At 35.1% G+C, this 19,601-nt stretch overlaps 2 protein-coding genes across 3 annotated transcripts in view; one reads left to right on the forward strand and one right to left on the reverse strand.

Annotated features, from left to right (window-relative positions):
- Positions 1–8,828, reverse strand: part of LOC108375381 (muscle-specific homeobox protein tinman) — a gene marked incomplete at its 3' end in the record, with an annotated part of 13,714 nt that extends 4,886 nt beyond the window's left edge. The window contains exon 1 of the mRNA XM_017631499.1: positions 8,290–8,828. Coding sequence (XP_017486988.1) covers positions 8,290–8,465 — 176 coding nt within the window. The remainder of the gene's footprint in view (positions 1–8,289) is intronic.
- A 3,091-nt stretch (positions 8,829–11,919) lies between these two features.
- LOC108375382 (biorientation of chromosomes in cell division protein 1-like 1) lies at positions 11,920–18,060 on the forward strand. 2 transcript variants are annotated; one of them, XM_017631500.1, is made up of 6 exons: positions 11,920–12,283; positions 12,380–13,272; positions 13,329–14,096; positions 14,274–14,639; positions 14,824–15,600; positions 17,809–18,060. In XM_017631500.1, exons 1-6 carry the CDS (start codon positions 12,033–12,035, stop codon positions 17,946–17,948), a joined length of 3,195 nt encoding a protein of 1,064 aa, XP_017486989.1. In that variant the 5' UTR covers positions 11,920–12,032; the 3' UTR covers positions 17,949–18,060. The 2 variants fall into 2 exon arrangements, with proteins under 2 accessions (XP_017486989.1, XP_017486990.1); XM_017631501.1 differs by having other exon boundaries at positions 13,329–13,936; positions 14,114–14,639.
- The last annotated feature ends 1,541 nt before the right edge of the window (positions 18,061–19,601 follow it).

Here is a 19,601-nt window from a genome sequence, read left to right on the forward strand (position 1 = left end):
ATGTATGTACATTAGACTGCATCACTAAAAAAAAATTGCGGTTTTCCCGCCGGGACTTCCAATTAAATATTTCGATAAAATATTAGGATTTACGTAAGCTGCGCCGTTTTGAAAATAACACCAAAAATGTTTTTTTTTTTTNTCCAAAGCAGTAAAAATATGTCAGCAGTGCGCATAAACTATGTAGAGAAAAAAAAAACATTTAACCACGTTTTTATTTGCATTTGCGTGCATATGTCTTCACTCGAATGTACATATATTTGTACATACATACATATGAATGTATGTACATTAGACTGCATCACTAAAAAAAAATTGCGGTTTTCCCGCCGGGACTTCCAATTAAATATTTCGATAAAATATTAGGATTTACGTAAGCTGCGCCGTTTTGAAAATAACACCAAAAATGTTTTTTTTTTTTTATGACGACAAAACAGTTTAAGTTTAAAAAATGTGCATAAAAGTAATAAAAAAATGCCTTACGAAACTTCTTTCATTATATTTTCGAGTGGTTCGTAAAATCTTGTCTCGTTGTAAAAAAAAACGGGTTCGTATTATGAATAAAAGCTTCGTACGTTGTACAAAAACCAAGCCTACGAAAGTTTTTCTTAGCATTTTTACGAAATTTTATTTTCAGTGTATGAGGTATCAGTGGAAACATATTTTCTCACTCTTTTTATTTCTTTGCTAAGAAACTAATTCGCGTCCCAATCATTTTTTTTTTTCGAACATCAGCATCTTAATTCTACTTGGAACGACGCTCATTCGTCCTACCTTACTCTTTCATACCTTGAATGAGTTTATTTGCAAAGTCTAGATCGGTAAAATTTTGGCTGAGTTATTTAAGTTTTTCTTAAACCGATCTTATTCCTTTGAAAAGTTTTTTTTTTAATATTTTCTTAAGCTATTTCTTTAAGCTTAAACTGTTTTGCCGTGCGAAGTGTTTTTTTTTCAAAAAATGCTTAAAAAAATATATTTTTATTCATAAAAAACTAAATTTTAGAAAGTATTTTCAAATTGGTCCAGCTCATGTAAATCTGAAATTTTTCCAAAATATTTTGGTGCAGGTCTTCAAGTATAATAGATTTCATGTCCAATGGAAAAATAGTATCTACCAATTTGTTTATGAGGAGTGATGCAGTCTAATGTACATACATATGGAAGTATGTATGTATGTTTATCTGTATGCCCATAAAGGTTGGTTAAAAAAACACTATCGATGATTTGACAAAATTTGCCGAGTTCCCTCAGAAAACAAAAAGTTTCACGAATATGAAAAAATAACAAATTTTCTTCTCCGACGTCTGCCCTGTGCGTAATAAACCATGCTGCCGTACAGTGATGAGCAGTGCCTCCATAAAACAAACACACGTATTTGCGTAGGATGTTTTCCTTGCCGCTCGTCTCCCCCGGTCTTAGTTTATTTTTCTGATCTAAAGACTTTAGCAGACCTTTCCATAAAAAGACCTACATACATACATACATACATAAATATGCGAGTACTTGCTTTTGATTTTTGGCTGATGTATCTATGTATGTAGCTTTGTGTGCATCCGTTTTGCCTATGAAAACACAGACTTCGCTGGCAAGTATGTATCTGTATATGTATGTGTTTTTTCATTGGAAACTGGTCAAAATTGTTTTTTATAAGGCGTTATTATATGTAAATAAATGTAAGAAAAAAAAACAGCCGCTTTATTGAATGACAGCTTCTTTTCTTACGCTACCTGACAGTGTAAAAACATTTGAAACATATTTTACTGTTGATGACTGTAGCACAAAAAATAAGAGAAAAAAGTGATATATATAACTTCTGTTGAAAAAGTACTCGGAAAGGTTTTTGTCGTCGTGTACTAGAGTCCCTTCTGATAGGCTAAAAACATTTCCAAATGGAGTATTATACGAAAGTACTGAGGCAACTAAGTTCGTTTCAATCGAAATAATGAATTGGGACAAACACTTCATGGTTCCTTCATTGCACCTAAGTACCACCGCAAACGTTAAATGACTACGATTTGTGGGCATTCGCCTGGAATGCCCGGATCCTTAGTGGGGAAGGTGTCTGTGCCCTGCTGGTTGATGTCCTCCTGAAGATAAAGGCTGATGCCGCAAAATGTCTAAAGCCTTGCGACGTCCATTTCAGCTGCCATGTAAAGGAACTCAAATTCAGTGTGGAATTTTTGGTGGGAGAGAGGCTCCGTCGCCGAGGACGGTAGTTCACGGTGTTGGACGAGCGTCTAGCCACAATCAAAGCGATATTCTCCAATATCTCGCTCATAAGCGCTCACGCCCCGACTGATTAAAAAGACGAACAATCCAAGGATCTCCTAATATCAAAATCTTGCTAGGAAACTTCAATGTCAGGGTGCGCAAGCAAGGGATCTTTGGAACCACAGTCAAAATATTTAGCCTCCACGAAGAAACGTCCGAGAACGGACCGAGGTTAATCGACTTCGCCGGTTCCTGAAACATGATAGTATGCAGTACTAGGTTTAAGCATAAAAAGATCCATCACGCTACGTGGCCGTCTTCAGATCGCAAAACGAAAAACCTAATCGATGTTGTTGAGATAGACGGAAGACGCGCTTCCAGTGTTTTAGACATACGAACACTCCGATACATATCTCGGACCACTATTTTGTTGCAGTCAAGATATGCACCCGCCTCTGCAAAAAATGTGCGCCAAACAATGCAAGGAAAGCTCAACGTCGATAAGGCGCAATCACAACAGCCGACCAATTTATTCGCTACTCGTTTCTAACACCTGCTTTCAGAAAGCAGTCTTCAACAAACAGTGGCGGATCCAGCGGGAAGGTTTTGGGGGTTAAACCGTCATATGCGAGCAATGGAACTACATTTCCCGCTTATTAATTACCGGCGCCAAAGAAATAGTCGTATTTCATCAACTCTTTTGAAGAATATGGTCATATGAGCGCATGCCCGACGACTGAAATTAAGGTGTGCTCATCCCAATCCACAGGAAAGGTGACCTCGTCATACGCGCCAGCTACCGCGGGATAAGCCTTCTAAGCATAGGTTACAAGGTATTGTCGAGCGTGCTATGTGAAAGAGCCTTGTCAATGTGGCTTTAGACTAGGCAAATAAACTATAGAACTGGTATTCAGAAGGCTCCAAGTATTGGAAAAGAATTGCATACAAACATATTTGTCAATTTCACAGCCATTTTCGGCAGCACAAAAACAAAAAGTTGTCTCTATGCCGAGATATCTGAATATGTATCCTCGTGAAACTAATACGGCTGCGTAAAATTATGTTGAGCAGTACCATCACCTTCGAGCCGTTTGATGCCATATGACGTTTCATACAAGGTGACTCCCTTTCGTGTGATTTCTTTTATTTGATGTAGGAGAAGATAATAAGAGTCGCAGAACTGAATCGCTCTGGCACAATAGATCGTACAATTAATGGCGTATGCCGACGACATCGATATTATCGGTAAAAACAAGGGCTACGTCTGTTTTGCCTTCTCGGAATTAGATGGAGAAGCAAGACGAATGGGTGTGGTTGTGAACGAAGACAAAACGCAGTATTTCCTGTCATCAGACAACAGTCAGAGCACAAGCGTCTCTGCACCCATGTCACCGTTGAGAGCGTTTACAGCTCCAAACAAGAAGAGGAAGAAGAATGTTTTTGTTGCAAAAAAAGAACGTTTTTAATGACCTTCGGCCTCTTGTAACATCTCCAGCGGCGCTCAGATTGATTGAGATTTTTGGTATGTTATTTAAAACCTCAATTCAATGGAATGATCGTCACCATCTGACTTTATAGATAATAACGATTTTTTATGGGAGAATGGTTGAAATATTTCTTCTGTTGTATAATAAAAATTACTAACCATTCTTATATATATGTCTTTTTTTAAATACGTAAATATATGCTTTTTTATGGATACGTTCCGATGGATTTTGCAGTCCTGCTCTCTTCATTTCCACAACTACTATATCTTTATTATTTTACGAGATTTTTTTGTAAAATGCACGAAATAGTTCGTATATTTAACGAAATTATTTTCCTAAGAACTGCGGTTGTTTCGTAGAACTTCCGATTGCTTTCATTCACCACACTGTAAAAAACATAAGACGAATTATTTTTTTCTGCCGTTACCCAAGGCAGGGGCGTTTCCAGAGGTAAGCTATGTTGTTTTAAAATTAAAAACAAGCAGAACATTGAAACATACAATCTGCTATGCACATACCAACATACATACACTCTAGGAATGTTAATCCCGGGATCCCGGGATACCGTACTTTGTAAGGTCTCGAAAATACCGGGATTCTTGGCAAGTAATCCTGGGATTTTCGGCATTTGTAATTTGCACTGATGGCAATAATAGGAACTCCTTTTCTTGACCAGTATTGGCTATATTTCTTTTTTATTTAATAATTGATATTTTTTATAAATGTCTAGCTCATTATACATATATATAACACCGCGCAATAGTAAATTTTAAACACAAATATCAATATTTTGGGAGTTAACCCCCCACCCCTCAAGTCAAAGAATAATATCCCCCAAATATGGGCCTAGAAAAAAGGCGCTTTAGAAGAAAGTATGCGTAATAAAGTTTCAAAACACGAATTTTTAAAACCATATATTAAATTTTTCGCTTTATTTATAAAACATTTTGATAATTTTAAACACATTAAATTTTTCTTTTTACTTATAAATCAATGAAACGAAGAATTTTCAAATTTTTCGTGGTTTTTTGAAAACTTCTTCTAGAACTTCGTCAACTGAAATGTTTATATCTTTGTGAATATTCATCCCCCCCCCCCGCAGAAAATTCTGGATCCCCCGCTGACTACACCACAGCGGCCGACATTGAATATTGAAAATATCATTTTAAAATTTTATCCTTGAGGTTTTGCAATATTCGTTTTTGAAAAAAATATGTATATGTACAGGACTTATATAAACTCGATAACATCCTCGAATTGCGTTCATTCAAATTTATCAGCGTAAAAAATCACCTATTCGTTCTAGTGAATCCAAAAAATTATTATTATTTTCTTTTTTTAATTCTAAAGAAATTTCCTCTTGCATTTGGTACACATATTTTTATTCCACATTTCATTGAATTATTTAAGTGATTTTTGGAATCAATCATATATTTGAAATTGCAAAATCCTTTAAACTAAATCCTGACGTCAGAGAGAAAAAAAACGCCGCCTTAAATAAAAAGCAGGTTTCAAACCCATTTATTTCTTATTTATTTTATGCTCTCCAAGCTCTCCAAACAATATAGAAGCAATTTTTTCGATTTAAGTTGTTGAAAAGTAATGAATATCTAAATCCCAGAACTAATCCCGGGATCCCGGGATTGTGACAACGCCATCCCGAAAATCCCGGGATCGGAAAAAGCCGAAAAATTAAAATCCCTAATACACTCCCAGTAATTTGAATAGCAGACCCTTTTGATGCTCAGTATGTACAATTCTCCTTTTGTTTGTTCAATATTTATTAATTTTTTTAAATTTTATACAAATTTAAAAACATGTCAACAAAGGGGTGTGCTCTTCTTATGACCTGCAGCTCATGAGTTAATAATGTTTTAAGAAAATTTTCGGGCATGCAGTTTTGTAGCTCATGCAATGGTTAAATCGCAAGTTTCAGTGTGCTCGAAAAAATCTGTACATATATGGAAGAAAAATAGTATTAACTTATGCACTGCAGGTCATTAGCATAGCACATCCCTTTGTTCACATGTTTTTGAATTTGTATAAAATTAAAAAAAAAAAAAAAAATAAACATTAAACAAATAATAGGAAGACTGTAAATACTGAGGATCGAAAGGGTGTGCTATTCAAATGACTGGAGGTGTATGTATGTATGTATGTAGATATTTTTATAACCGAGCGCACTTGTACACTGGGTATTATAACTTTGTTCGCATAGCGGTTGTTTGTAACAGCCTAAAGGAATCGAGATAGATATAGACAAATGTATACATAAATGCTGGAAATTAATAATGAAGAAGCCGATTAAGCCATGTCTGTCTATCCTTCCGTCCATATGTCCATGTAGGCGATAACTCGAGCAAAAATTTAGATATCTTAACGAAATACAGGTATACAGGTTACCCTTTATCTAAGGTAGGTTGCTATTGAAAATGGGCGAAATCGGACCGCAACCACGCCCCCTTCTCATATAATGGTATTTTCGAAAAATGCAAAAACTGTGATATTTCAGTAAATATTGGATGCAAATGGTTGAAAATTAGAACGCGAAGTAGAATTTTGGTACAAAATAATATTGTTATGAAATTTTTAGAAAAGGAGCGTGACCCCGCTTACTTATGATGAAATACTATATCTTAGTAAACGCTTCACCAATCCTTACCAAACTCGGTACGAGCCTTGCTTAGGGTCTAGCTAAGAAATTTGTTAGAAAACTTTGAAATCGGGCAATAACCACGCCCACCTACCATATAACGTTAATTTACAGTAACACGAAAACTGCGATAAATCAGTAACTACTGAAGCTAACTGACTCGAAATCGATTACTGCAATGATAACTGAGCAGAAAATTAGATTATTATAGATTTTTGGATTTCGGGCGTGGCGCCGCCCACTTATGACCACAATTGTGTATCTCGGCAACCGATTTATCAATTTCTACCAAACTTTGTGCATTTAATAGCCTTGATACGAAAAAGCAATTCATTGAAAATTATTCAAAGGGGACCAAAATTGCACGAAATACGAAAACTTCGATATTACAATAACTGAAGACGTTAATTTACTCCAAGTTAATACTTACAACAATCGCTTAACAGCAAATAAGACTGTTATAGACTTTTAGGTAGTTTAAAGAAAGTTGTAACGACAATAGTTGACACCTACGCCGGGTATATAAAATTCGGTTTCGCCCGAACTTATACTTGCTTTACTTGTTGATTTCGATTTTTTCGATCAAAAATCGTTGGCTTAGTGGAACATCGCGCCAACTAGGCAGCCGGTTCGAAAACGCCCTATCTCTAAGTTTTGTTAAAAAATCCCCTATCTCAGCAGATGGTTTCAGCAGCAGATTCAATTAGGTTTTTATTCTTTAAAAAAGTATGGTGTATTTCTTTCATTTTAGTTTAAAGTTGATCCCAAAATTTGACATGCAAACGTCACGGCGGATATAGGTAATTTTAATTATTTTAGGAGTCACATTATTTACAGTTGACGAGTCTAAAGCAAAGGCAACCCTCCGAGTTAATTAAATTAATCGATTATTTTTGTCCAATTTATCCAATTTACGATTTGATTGTATCGTGGTTTTGTGTTTCATTCATCGATTAATTGTTAAATAATCGTAAAAATATTTTCAAGAAATATAAATTCTATAGTTTACTAAAATCCATCCACCGAACATTCTCTTTTTGCTAGCTGCAACCACTTTACTCTACCCGAGGTTCAAAAAAATTAAGTCCTTGCGAAAGGAAATTATGTGCGCGGATGATCTTATGGAAGCGGAAAGTCGTCACTAGAATCAGTAGAAAATGAGTTCGATCTTCGGGCCCCTCATAGATCTCTTATACACAAACGTAGGCAAAAAAAATATGATTTGGGTCACCCACAAGAAGAAATGAGTTTTTAATGAAATTTTCAAGTCCAAGAACTAAAGCGGAATATTATGGACGCTTGGGAGGAAATGAAAACTGTTTACCCAAAACTTTACGGACTTTCGAAAAAATGCTGTCATTTAGTTGGTACCTCGGTGCCTGCTGAACGCCTTTTGTTCAAATGCTGGTGCCACCGAGAAACGCAACCGATTAACAATAATACGTTTATCAAAACTTTTGTTTTTGCAAACTTGGTAAAATAATACCTAAATAGTTATTGTCGCTAAAAATACTCGCTTTATTTTATTTAAGGCTAATTAACAAGAGACTTAGAAAATTTGTATGGAAATGTGTTTTTGTAAATACCCACTGTAAAAAAGTGCCTTTAAAAATTCGATTAAGCGATTTTTTTTTTTTGCTTGTGATTAATCAATGATTAATTAATCATTATTTTATTTTATTGTTTAGTTTTACGCCGTTAAGTTGGTTCATCGTAAAGAAAAAAAAAATTTTTGAAATTCCGCATTATTTTCGTTTTATGTACATATTTGACATGAAGCCAAAATTAGTGTCTGGATTGCTAAGGAAATCACAAAAATTTAGTGCGTCTGCAATGCAAAGAAAAATCTGGTATTTAGAACAAATTATTGATGGACATACTTACTTATTTATGTATGCAAGTAAATTTAAATCTAAACTTATTTGATCTCTCACTAACCTCTCTAAGTTGCCGAAAACTTCATAATTCTCATTCTGATTCACTAAATTGAGAATATCCTTAACTGAAAATGGTGTTGTATTTAGAGAATCCGAATTTGTAAAGTTTGTTGGGCTTGACTGATTGTAATCGTAGTATCCTTGTGACACCTGCGATTGTTGCTGGTGCTGTAACATGTTGTTGTTATGTGGCGCACAGCACTTCTCATCGGTTGTCACTTTTAACTGTCCACTTAACAGTTTCGCACACACGTGTATTTGTTTGCATTAAACATTTCTTATTTTCAATTGTTCTCAATTGTATGTATGTACACCTGTCACTCAAGAGTCAATCATCAATCACTCTTCACAAAAATTATCTCGCACATGCATTTGTTATTGTACATTTGCACGTGTATTATATTATTAGTACAGTACTCAACAGTACGGAATTATTGCAAATTGTTTTATTTATTTACCGTAGCAGCAGGCAGTACCTACTAATTAATGTAAACGCGAACTAAATTTGATGCGGACTAGCCGCTCGCTCGACTGGTTCCGATTGACTGCCTTCTTCTTCTAATTAACTGTAAACCAAAACAATCAACGCAGTCGATGAGCCGTTTGCCATTTCGTTGATGCGCAGAAAAACATACACACTCGCCTGTGCATACAAACAAACTTCACTTTGAATTCATGCCTATTCGAATCCATTCCAGTTTTTCCCCTTTCCATTGGCAAGCATCGAGCCAAACCCAATCATGATTTGTGAATGGCGTTGGTGAGTTTTAAAAATGGCCACCCATCAACCAATCACAACGGTGTAAACTATTTCATTCCGTTAGTCAAAAGTGTTTCGTTGCCATTGTTTCGTTTAGCCATTGGGCGCTTATTATTATCTGGGCATTTCTTATTTACACATGTATGTATGTATGTTTTGTTTCATGTAGCTTTCAGACTTTCCTGTTACATTTAATCAAGGTGTATTAAACATACAAACATTTTGCATTTAATGTGGTTTTTTTAATTCTCACAGCTCGAAGTGTTCGTACGGTGACACTTGCAAAATGAGAAATACAGCGTATGAGCGAAAATCGATATTTCCCCTCACTAAATACCCGAAAACAAGTAGTGTGCGTATACATATGTATGCATGTATTTCTTGATATTAACCTTTAAGTACTATAGTTGGTCTCTCAGACCACGAAAATATTTTTAGATTAAATTACAATAAATTTTATACCTACTGCGAATTGTAAAAAAATAGCCGTTCTTAACCGATTTTGCTATTTGTTTTTTTTTTTTTTAATATATATGTTTCCATTTTTGACTAAGCGACCCAAAATCAGGCAGACAAGGCTAATAGCCTTATCGCGGAAAAAATTTTCATCTCAGGCAGGATTATATAAAATTGGGCCGATTTCGCATATTTTCATTTGAAACGAATGTATTTTTTCTAAAGAAGGCCGTAGCGGGGAGATTCTTCATAAAATGTTTCTTATGAATGTCTTAAATTTAAGTGTGAAGTTTTTTTATTGGCAAACTTAGAAAATAACAAATTGTAACAATTGTTGTTGGATATAATGCCAACACACAGAATAAATAAAAGATATTGTCTTCCCAGATAGCGCCTGCCCAGATTGATTCTGCCTTAATTATAAAACTGGCAACACTGGTGAGAAGGCCGGTAGAAATTGCACTTTATTTGTTTGCGCGTGGCCTGTGGCACGAACATCAGCATTGACGCAACTATTTTTCGTTTTTATTGTATAATACCTACTTGTGAGAGTGTGTTGCAGGAATCTCGAGCAGTAGTAACAATTACTGTAACTTAAAACAAAATTGATTGTAAATTGTAAACATATTTTTTTTTTGTTTTTACAGCGATGCAAGAAATCGACATTGAAAAGCCAAGAAAAAATTCTTATTCAAAGCATTCCTAGTTTCTAGCCATTGTGAAAGTTGTTAAATTTTTATTTGCTTTTGTTAATTTGAAATATTTTTATACCATTATCTTTCCTTGGAGAAACAATCCACATAAATATATTTTTATAAATTCACAATAAAATTGTGTGGTCTCACAGACCAACATGGGTTGTAAGCAGTGTTGCCACTTTTGTAAATTATAACCAAAATTGGTAAAAAAAAATTAAGGTGGATAGAAAGGTAGATTTTATTTCGTTCTGGTAGATTTTTGCTAGAGTGTTTTGTTTTAAAAACACACGCTTTATTTTATCTTTATATTATTAATTTCTTTCCAAAAGTTTAGTCTACTTTATTGTATTAATTTTCGAAGGCTTTAAGGCACAATTTATCGCTAAAAGGCGAACATACATATCTATTTAAAATTAATTACACTGGAATCCTGAAGAGCGTTTATTTGCGTAAATATTTTAAATAGTTCTTTCAGAAACCCAAAATAATCATTATCCTATATATGATATTTGTTTTAAGAATTTTTTTTGTCTTTGTATAGTAATTATTTATGAGAGATACCTTTTTTCGTCTCGCGGGACGATTATTTTCAGACTGAAATTATTTACGTCTTTTCATAATAATTATTTGGGATTTTTATTTTTCTTGTCTCTCGGGACGTTTATTTCAAGATGAAATAACAAATTTGTTTAATTCCCTTGTTTGAATAATATTAAGTTATAACAATACAAGTAAAAATACGTATATGTTTTGTGAACTAGTCAAGTAAAACTGTTATGAATTCATGAACTTGTTATTTTTTTAAATGAAATGTGTTATGGTTATAGATAATAAATAACATATTTATAAATAAAATTAAGTTTTTTTTTGTTATTAAATCTTCAATAAAAATATTTCTAGAGAAAAAAGATGCACTTTCAGTATGAGTAACCTTTTTATGGTTTTTTGAAGATTTTATAATCGCTGGGAAGGTTTTTAACCAAAGTTTTCCGGCAACACTGCTTTCAGCAATTCTTCTCTCAAGGGAACCGAGGGAATATTAAAATAAAGTGGAATATTAAAATAACTGACTAATCTGGCCTTTTATTGTATTCCACTATTCGACCTTGATTATTTTAAATTGAAAAATGACATTGCCTTTGGGAATCCACAATCATGTATTCTATTATTCTTGATTCACGGCAGACTTTATTTTCACCTCGAATGCGGAAAATGTAAGCAAAACCGGAAAAACTGCTAATGTGAATTTCGGTGGTATTTTCCACAAGTTGTTGGAAAAATATATTTTAATTTAGAATATATATGAATGAACGCGTAAAAGGTGTTTTTTGTAAACATTTTAATAAGATTCTTACTATATGCCATGATATGTGAAGTTTCATGTGTACGCAGAACATTAGCTCTTTATATCTTAAAGTGGCAACGCTGACATATTGAAAAAGCATCTGACACAGGGTTGCCAACTCTCCCTAGCTATGAAGAACCATATTGAGAAAAAAAGTGCCAAAATGTGCCAAATAGCAAAATAAAAGTGCCAAAAAGGTGTAATTCTTTAGCATTAACATTAAAATCACATTCCTAAAGCAAATTTCCAAGCACAAAGTTAGATTAACTAGTTGCAAATACCATAAAAATTATAAAATTTTAGTGCCAAGATGAAAAGTTAAGTGCAATTTGTAGTAAAATAGGGCAATCACTTGCACGGTTTGAGGGAAGCTGGCAGCCCTGTCAGATTCTGACAGCGCAAAACTTTGTTTTTACTGAATGCGCATAGACAGTGTTCATTTATTATTATAAATAATAAAAGAGTTTAATAATAAAGGATTACAAATGCAAAGCTCTACAATGGGTTCCCACTTGGATCCCCAACTCGAGGATAGAATTTTGCATGAAGTGAAGTCTCAAGGCGTCTTTGATGAATTTCGCAAAGATTCAATGGCAGACGTGGACACCAAGCCTGCTTATCAGAATTTACGGCAGCGCGTGGAGAACACAGTGAAAAAATTCCTTTCTGAACAACATTGGACACCGGATATGAATAAAAACCAACTGCGTGAAAGACTGCGGAGACATATAAGCGAGTATGTTCCAAAGTCCCATATAGAAATGTCAACTGAAATTCTGCGGTTCACGATTACTTACTGTTTTGATTTTTGATTAAATTTGCATAATTGCAGGTCTGGGTTTTTGGATGTTGGAGTCGAACGTATCGTGGATCAAGTTGTGAACCCGAAAATCGGAACAGTTTTTCAACCGCGCATCGAAGAGATTACCTATAAATATTTAGGCTTACCCCCGCCACCGACCAAACACGAACCGCCGCCACCGATCATGCACCCCTTGCCTCCATTGCCGTTGAGCGGGCCACCACCATTGAAAATAGAAACGAGCAGCCTATTACCAACTGGACTAGAGCAAGTTAGTCCTGATTCCGATAAAGCTACCGTTAAGTCAGAATGCCGAGAAGATGATAAATCTATTATGGATATGGATGTTGATGCTGATGAAAAATTAGCAGAGGACGATGATGAATCACCTCCGTTCGAACCATTAGTGAAGTGTGTGGAGAACAGTAAAACTATTAAAGCAGAACTGGTTAAAAATTCCGAGGAAGTAGTTGATATGAAGTCTCCGACTTACGACATTAAGATTGAACCGATGTTGGACGAAAAAACGGGAGAAGAACCATTTGGTAACGTAGAACTTAAAGATCCTGAAAGAAAAGACCCTAGTTCAATAAATATTGATACTCTGAAAAACCCTACTTCATCATTTGAAGCGGATGCTGGAATATCGCAATATTCTCAGTTATCTGCGGTATCGAGTGATAGTCGCATCTCTGATGTAACCGCAAACGCATCCCATAGCTTTACCGACACATCAAATACACATAACCCACCGCAAACACATTCAGATCAAATCGAAGTAGTGATGGAATTAGCTACGGCAAACATATCGGAAGAAGCACAAATGCCGAAATTCAACGAAAACTCCTGTGAGATGGCAACAGCAAAGGAACCAGCATCCGACCTGCATTTCGATATTAAAAAAGATGGGATTAAATTTGAAGGTATTGGAATTTCAACATTTCATTTATATGTATGTTGTACGAATTGTCGATTTCAGGCACTGAACGTAAATCAAGTAGGTTGCAGCAAGAAGGTGATGGTAGCTCAGTAATTGTAGATGAGGCTCTTCCGAGGCAAGTGGCTACGCCAAGTGTTAATTTGGAAAATAAAGAGCCACCACATCATTTCGGCAATTTAACGATTGATACAATTCTCGAACATAAAAACCAAACCACGGATCCGACCACACCGACAGCAACGCCCACTCCAACTCCTCATGACAGTAGTTTCGGTTCTTCACTTGAGGATTTAAATTACCAGCCATATACAGAACAATATGAGGATCGATTAAAAAATGAATCTACCACCGCGGTGGAATCAGCATTGACAAATATCGTGCAAGGGCAAATCGATAAAAAAGAACTCAGTTCTTCACAGAATCGCGGATCATCTTCGTCGTCTTCCCGCCACAAAAAGCACTCAAAAGATAAGCGGCGTTCACATGACCCAAAAGAAAAGTATGGAAGTAAGGAGAAGAGTAAGAAAAGAGATAGAAGTAGAGACAAAGACAGGGGTGAAAAAGATAGGAGCCATAAAAGTAAGCACAGAGACAAAGAAAGAAGCACGGATAAGCACAGGGAACGAAGTGAAAAGCATAGGAGCAAGAGTAGCCATAAGAATAAAGAAAGGTCAAGTAAACACAATAAGCACAACAAGAGCAAAAACGATAGCCTAGAGCGTAGCAGCAGCTCAAAGCGTTCCAGCTCTTCCACAGCTCGTTCTCATGACACAAGCTCCAGTAAACACGAAAAGAACAGTACACCATCTTCCAGCTCCTCTAGNGGTAGCCATAAGAATAAAGAAAGGTCAAGTAAACACAATAAGCACAACAAGAGCAAAAACGATAGCCTTGAGCGGAGCAGCAGCTCAAAGCGTTCCAGCTCTTCCACAGCTCGTTCTCATGACACCAGCTCCAGTAAACACGAAAAGAACAGTACACCATCTTCCAGCTCCTCTAGTCGATCTGATGGTCACGAAGCGCGACGCGAGAAGCGCCAGTCTGATGGAAAGTCTCATCGAAGGACATCCAAAAACAGAAGTAGCTCAAAAAAAGATGATAACAAGTCAGGAACGCCAAAAAATGAAATTCTTGTTGATGATCACAACAGTGAAAAGGTCAAAGATCAGAGACGCAAGTCAACCGATTCGAATGATGAAGGTAAAAGTGGAGGTGGACATAATGATGGAAGCCAGCGTGTATGTGAGATCCTAAATTATTACCAGGGTAGCTGTGATAAGCAGCAGAGTCAACAGAAAGAAACGAATGGCACATCACCAAGCTCACAGAGTCCAAAAGGGAAATCTAAAGGTGGTTTGAAGTCCTGTGAAATATGGTATTTTATAGGTGGCTTAAATATTCACATTTTAATTAATTTTTGAACAGGTTTCGCTGATAAGCGCACAGAGGACTCGAATATTACAATTGAAANTCTGTGAAATATGGTATTTTATAGGTGGCTTAAATATTCACATTTTAATTAATTTTTAAACAGGTTTCGCTGATAAGCGCACAGAGGACTCGAATATTACAATTGAAACGTGTAATGCTGGAAGTGCAAACAAAATTATCGAAAAAACGCACCGGAATATGGTTTTCATTTTAAATGATATGCTGGAGAATCCCAATATAAATTTCATTGATCTGGGACCGTCAGTGACAACGTACTCAGTCAGTTCAAGTACTCCTACGGCGGATATTGCGCTGCCAAAAATCGCTGATACGCCATCTAAGATAGCTGAGACAGCACTGGAAATAGAAAATACCCCACCTAAAATTAATATGAGCCCACAGTTGTCCGAAAAAATCTCGCCTGCCACTAGCAGAAACTCTATGCTCTCGCCTAAAAACGAAAAAGAGCAATTACTATTTTTCGACGAAACAAATGCACAGTTTTGCAATCGTTTGCGTCTACTGGATAACGCAATGGATCGATGCCGCCGTGTGGTTAATAATTTGCGTTTCGATTGTGCCAATGAACTGTGCGATGCATTTGAAGAACAGCAAAGTACAAGCGAACCAGCTGCTAAGGTAACTGCGCAAACATGTGCTACACTTAGAATCGATTGCGTGCCCGCGTACGCAATAAATGATTGCTGTGGGAGTAGTGAAAAAAGTGGTAATAGTCCGGTTGGAAACAGCGTTTACGAAAATGTTTACGAATTGCATGGAAAACGTAAACGGGCTAACAACGGGGAAAGTAAACCTTCGCCAACACCTTCGGATGCAAGTGGGAATTCGAAGGAGAATATGGCGCTGGACAAAAATGATGGTAAGTGCAATGAATTGTTAATGGCGCGACATTGCTTTCCATCGTTTGAATATTTTTGTAAATTTTTTAATTGTTGTAATTTAACGGTTTGGTAGTACATATAATTATTTTGTATATAAAATAATATGTAAAAAATCTTTTTCGCATACACAAGTGGTCACTGACATGATTTTCTATACATACAGAATACAACTACGACTGCCATATTTTAAAAAAAGTTTTATTCTGTATACTTTGGTAATGAGGTCTTATTTTATGAAAATTGTGTGGCAAAATATATAATTATAAACACCAATCCTCACGGGAGCTTTTATCGTTCGCACCACATCCGGGTATATATTACGGAAACGACCTTGATTTATTTCTCTCCAAGCACTGTAACTTCAACAGCATTTCTCAGCATTTTTGGAGAATGCGTAATGCAGCTTATGACACAATTGGGTGCCATAAAATTTTATTTTATTTCGATCATTTCATAGACCGCTTGTGTTTGCTTACCTTGGTAGTAGTACATAAATAACAGCTGTACATAATAAATTTTCGAAATTTATAATTTTTTAAAATGCTTCTCCTCGAAAACTGACAATAATTTTTTAGAACTTGCTTCTCCTAGAAAACTAACACAATATATATTGGCCGAATTGATGCTAATTTATGTGATAACATTAACTGTTATTTTGAATAACCCGTTAAGGTTTTCTTATATGTACATTAGGGTGGTCTTTAAAAATCAAATGAGCGATTTTTACAGTCTCACGCCTTCTATCGGTAATACCACGGTCACAAATATCACACACAAATTTTTGTCCCGATTGGAGACGGTTAGGCGTGGCGTGGGTCATTATGAAAGTAAAGCTCTTTTCCTAAAAAAGGCCATACAAATTCAAATTTCAGACTTTGTGCAAAAAACTATAAAAATTACTGCAATGTTTCACCTTCTTTATAATCTTAAAAAGAAAATTGTTTTGCAGTTTTGTAGTTCATTTAAATTTAGTATAATAAAGTGCAAGTGGAAAGGGCTGCCCATTTGCTTATCTTTTAAAAAGTCGTCGAACATACTCGTATGAAAAAAATTTGTAACACCGTCTGCTAAAGCTGCCAAAAATAAACGCTAAGTCCTGCCGACTTCAAAATTGCACTTTATTATACTAAATTTAACGAACCTTTTTAAACAACGGAAAAAATCTCGAGAAAAATATCCTATAAATTTGTGATGTTACTATAAGGATGCTGTTTCAGGCATAATACATCTAGGATTATTGAAAAAGGTTTTTTTTTGCAAAAAATATGCAAAATTATTTTTTGTCCCGTATTCGGCCCCCATAAATATGATCACCGTAATTATGTACACACATAATCGTTTATAGTTTCGCTTACTTTTTATTTGAAATTTAGTTTAATTCAGCAAATACTTTCTCAATAAATTGTAAACGTCTGTAATGTGATATCCATTTCGTCCATTTTTTTACTACTTCGGTGATTAATTAAATAAATATAACAAAAATACTGTACAAAGCATAACTAACTGTGGTAAAATTAAAAAAAAATATATATGTATAGTATTCAAAATACTGAAAATATTCACTATATACTACTTTCATATACCGCACTAATACTAGATTTACAAATTATAAGAACATTTATTTTGCTCATTTGATAAATCGTAACCTTGAATTCTATTCATAGAAGTAAACGCTAAAGTAAACTACATATATATATATTAAAACACAAAAAACTTTCATATTTCCATTGCACTTGAGCGTAGAAACGTTGTGATTAAAGTTTAAATTGATAAATATTTGATTATGTTTTTGTTTTTTCATTACTTTCGCTCTGCTCTTCATTGATTTTTAGATATGCATACAAATTAAATCAAAGAATAAAGAACCCAGTATGAAGCGCAAAATAAATACTGGTAAATGTTGTAGCGTCTTCGCGTATCGCATGACATAATAACATATTCATAGAAGCGTACTCATACACTAAAATAAAAATTTGAAAGTAAAAAAAAAAAACTTCCTTCAAGCCATGCTGGGTAAGCAATTGTTAATTAATTTATAGTGTTTTTATTCAATATATTTCTTTGCGCTAAAATTTCATGTGTGCCGTGTTTTATTTCCTATCTAATCTATGTGTTGCTACTCAAAAACTATGCATATTAAAGTTGCTACTTAATGATTCTCATTTCGTGCTTTATACCATTTGCAGATATGGTGAAATGTGTTCGCCGTAACGCGTCTTTAAATAAATTGAACCAACAACAGCGTTATAACAGCGAAGATCTGTACAAACCGAGACCCGTTCTAAGTCAACGCTCGCGACGCAGAGGTATGGACGCTTTAATCTAGAATCTAGATGATAATGCGAATTTGTAATAGTTTAAAAATACCAAAATATACCGCAACTATTTATATACTATGTTTGAATAAAAACGAATTATATACACATACATCACTAAATTTTGGTGTGCATCTTACTTACTTACCTTCCCGGTATCAATTGGTAATCAATTCTAAACCGGTCGAGTCAGTTGAAATAATCACTGAAATAATCATTGAACGATGGAAAACTATCTTAATAATAACCCTCCGCCACGAACGTCATATTCCCGAAATTTTAAAAATGGATACAAAGAACTTTAAACATTTCAATAAGTTTTTTCTGCATAAATAAAATAAAGGTCCATGTCGACGGTACAAACAACACTCTTATTAAAGATTTACTACTTTTTAGTTAATTACGATGACGAGTGTATGGTGGTATAGCGTTTATATACTCTAAAGCGACTGAACCGATTGAGTCCAAACCCATATATACTGATGTCTATTGTGAATAGCGCAAAAACAAATGCAAGTTGGTGGCGCTGGAGTTGCGATATATCAAAAATCAGTACCTACAGTCCGATTTCGTTCAAATTCCGAGCATGCATTAAACACATAAATAGAATTACATAAGTTTTAAACGTTTCACGGGTTTGGGAATTGTGTGCTGTTACAACAACATTACATAGTCATCGAAAGTCCGCCCTTATGTTCTTAGCAATTGTTTCGCAACATTGTTGCTGAAGGTTGCTGTGAGTTTCTGCAAGGCCAGATAACAGATTCTGTTCCAAATGTTTCCATTTTTACTCAAGCCTGTTCTGTTACAAAAAAAAAACAACTTTCTAATAAAGAAAATCGATGAAAATGGGCAACGATTTTTTGGCAGAGAACCTGTTATTTTTTTAATTTTTCTTCTGTTAAAGATGGATTTTTATAATTTTTTCATAAAAAAAAAATCGGAATGATTAATTAATTTGTCAGAAACTATAAGTCCTATTTGAAAGTGATGTATACATGGTTTATGTAGAATTTTATTAGCTTTCATTTTGCGTATTTTATGTTAAGATTGATAAATTGGTTCGTAAGATATACGTGATTAAGTGCGACCAATTCTTGTTTTAAGCTGAATAACGGTCAATTGAAAGTATTTCAAAAACTTATCCATAGAACAAAAAATTAACTAGTTTTTCGGAATCAGCGAGCAATTATATATAGGAATTGTATAGTGGCATCCATTGAAAATTTTTGCTGTAAACCAGTGGAATCGGCCAAAAACGGCCGATGCCGATGGCGATTCTTTTGGCCGATGCCAGCGGATGCCGATTAATCGGTCGGACTCTACAGCTTAGTACTTAAAAAATAAGTACCAGTACTGAAGCACTTGGATGTGCTTGAAATTTGGAAGTACAAGTTTAGCATATTTGAAGTATGTACTACGATAAGTAAACGAAGAAAAAACACTTCACTAAGTATGGTGCTTCTGCTTTAAAAATTAAAGCTGCCTGCGAACGGTCCCGCCCGACGCACGGGCTTGTATACATAAGTGCCTTCTCTATGAACACTCTCCGTACATACTCGTGGGACCAAAATATGAATGACAATTAAGACAATCCACAAAAAAACTTTGCTTGCAGCAAAGAATTCCAAAGACGCCTGATCCGCGCATCTGATCACCCTAAA

This window comes from Rhagoletis zephyria, unplaced genomic scaffold (genome assembly GCF_001687245.7).
Source record: "Rhagoletis zephyria isolate East Lansing unplaced genomic scaffold, Rhagoletis_zephyria_1.1 Rzeph_scaffold_08839, whole genome shotgun sequence".
Classification (NCBI taxonomy): domain Eukaryota; kingdom Metazoa; phylum Arthropoda; class Insecta; order Diptera; family Tephritidae; genus Rhagoletis; species Rhagoletis zephyria.

Coding starts and splice junctions, on each gene's coding strand:
- LOC108375382 (XM_017631500.1), top strand. CDS start 12,033: ATGCAAAGCTCTACAATGGGTTCCCACTTGGATCCCCAACTCGAGGAT. Junction 12,284..12,379: donor CTGCGGAGACATATAAGCGA/GTATGTTCCAAA, acceptor GCATAATTGCAG/GTCTGGGTTTTTGGATGTTG. Junction 13,273..13,328: donor AGATGGGATTAAATTTGAAG/GTATTGGAATTT, acceptor TGTCGATTTCAG/GCACTGAACGTAAATCAAGT.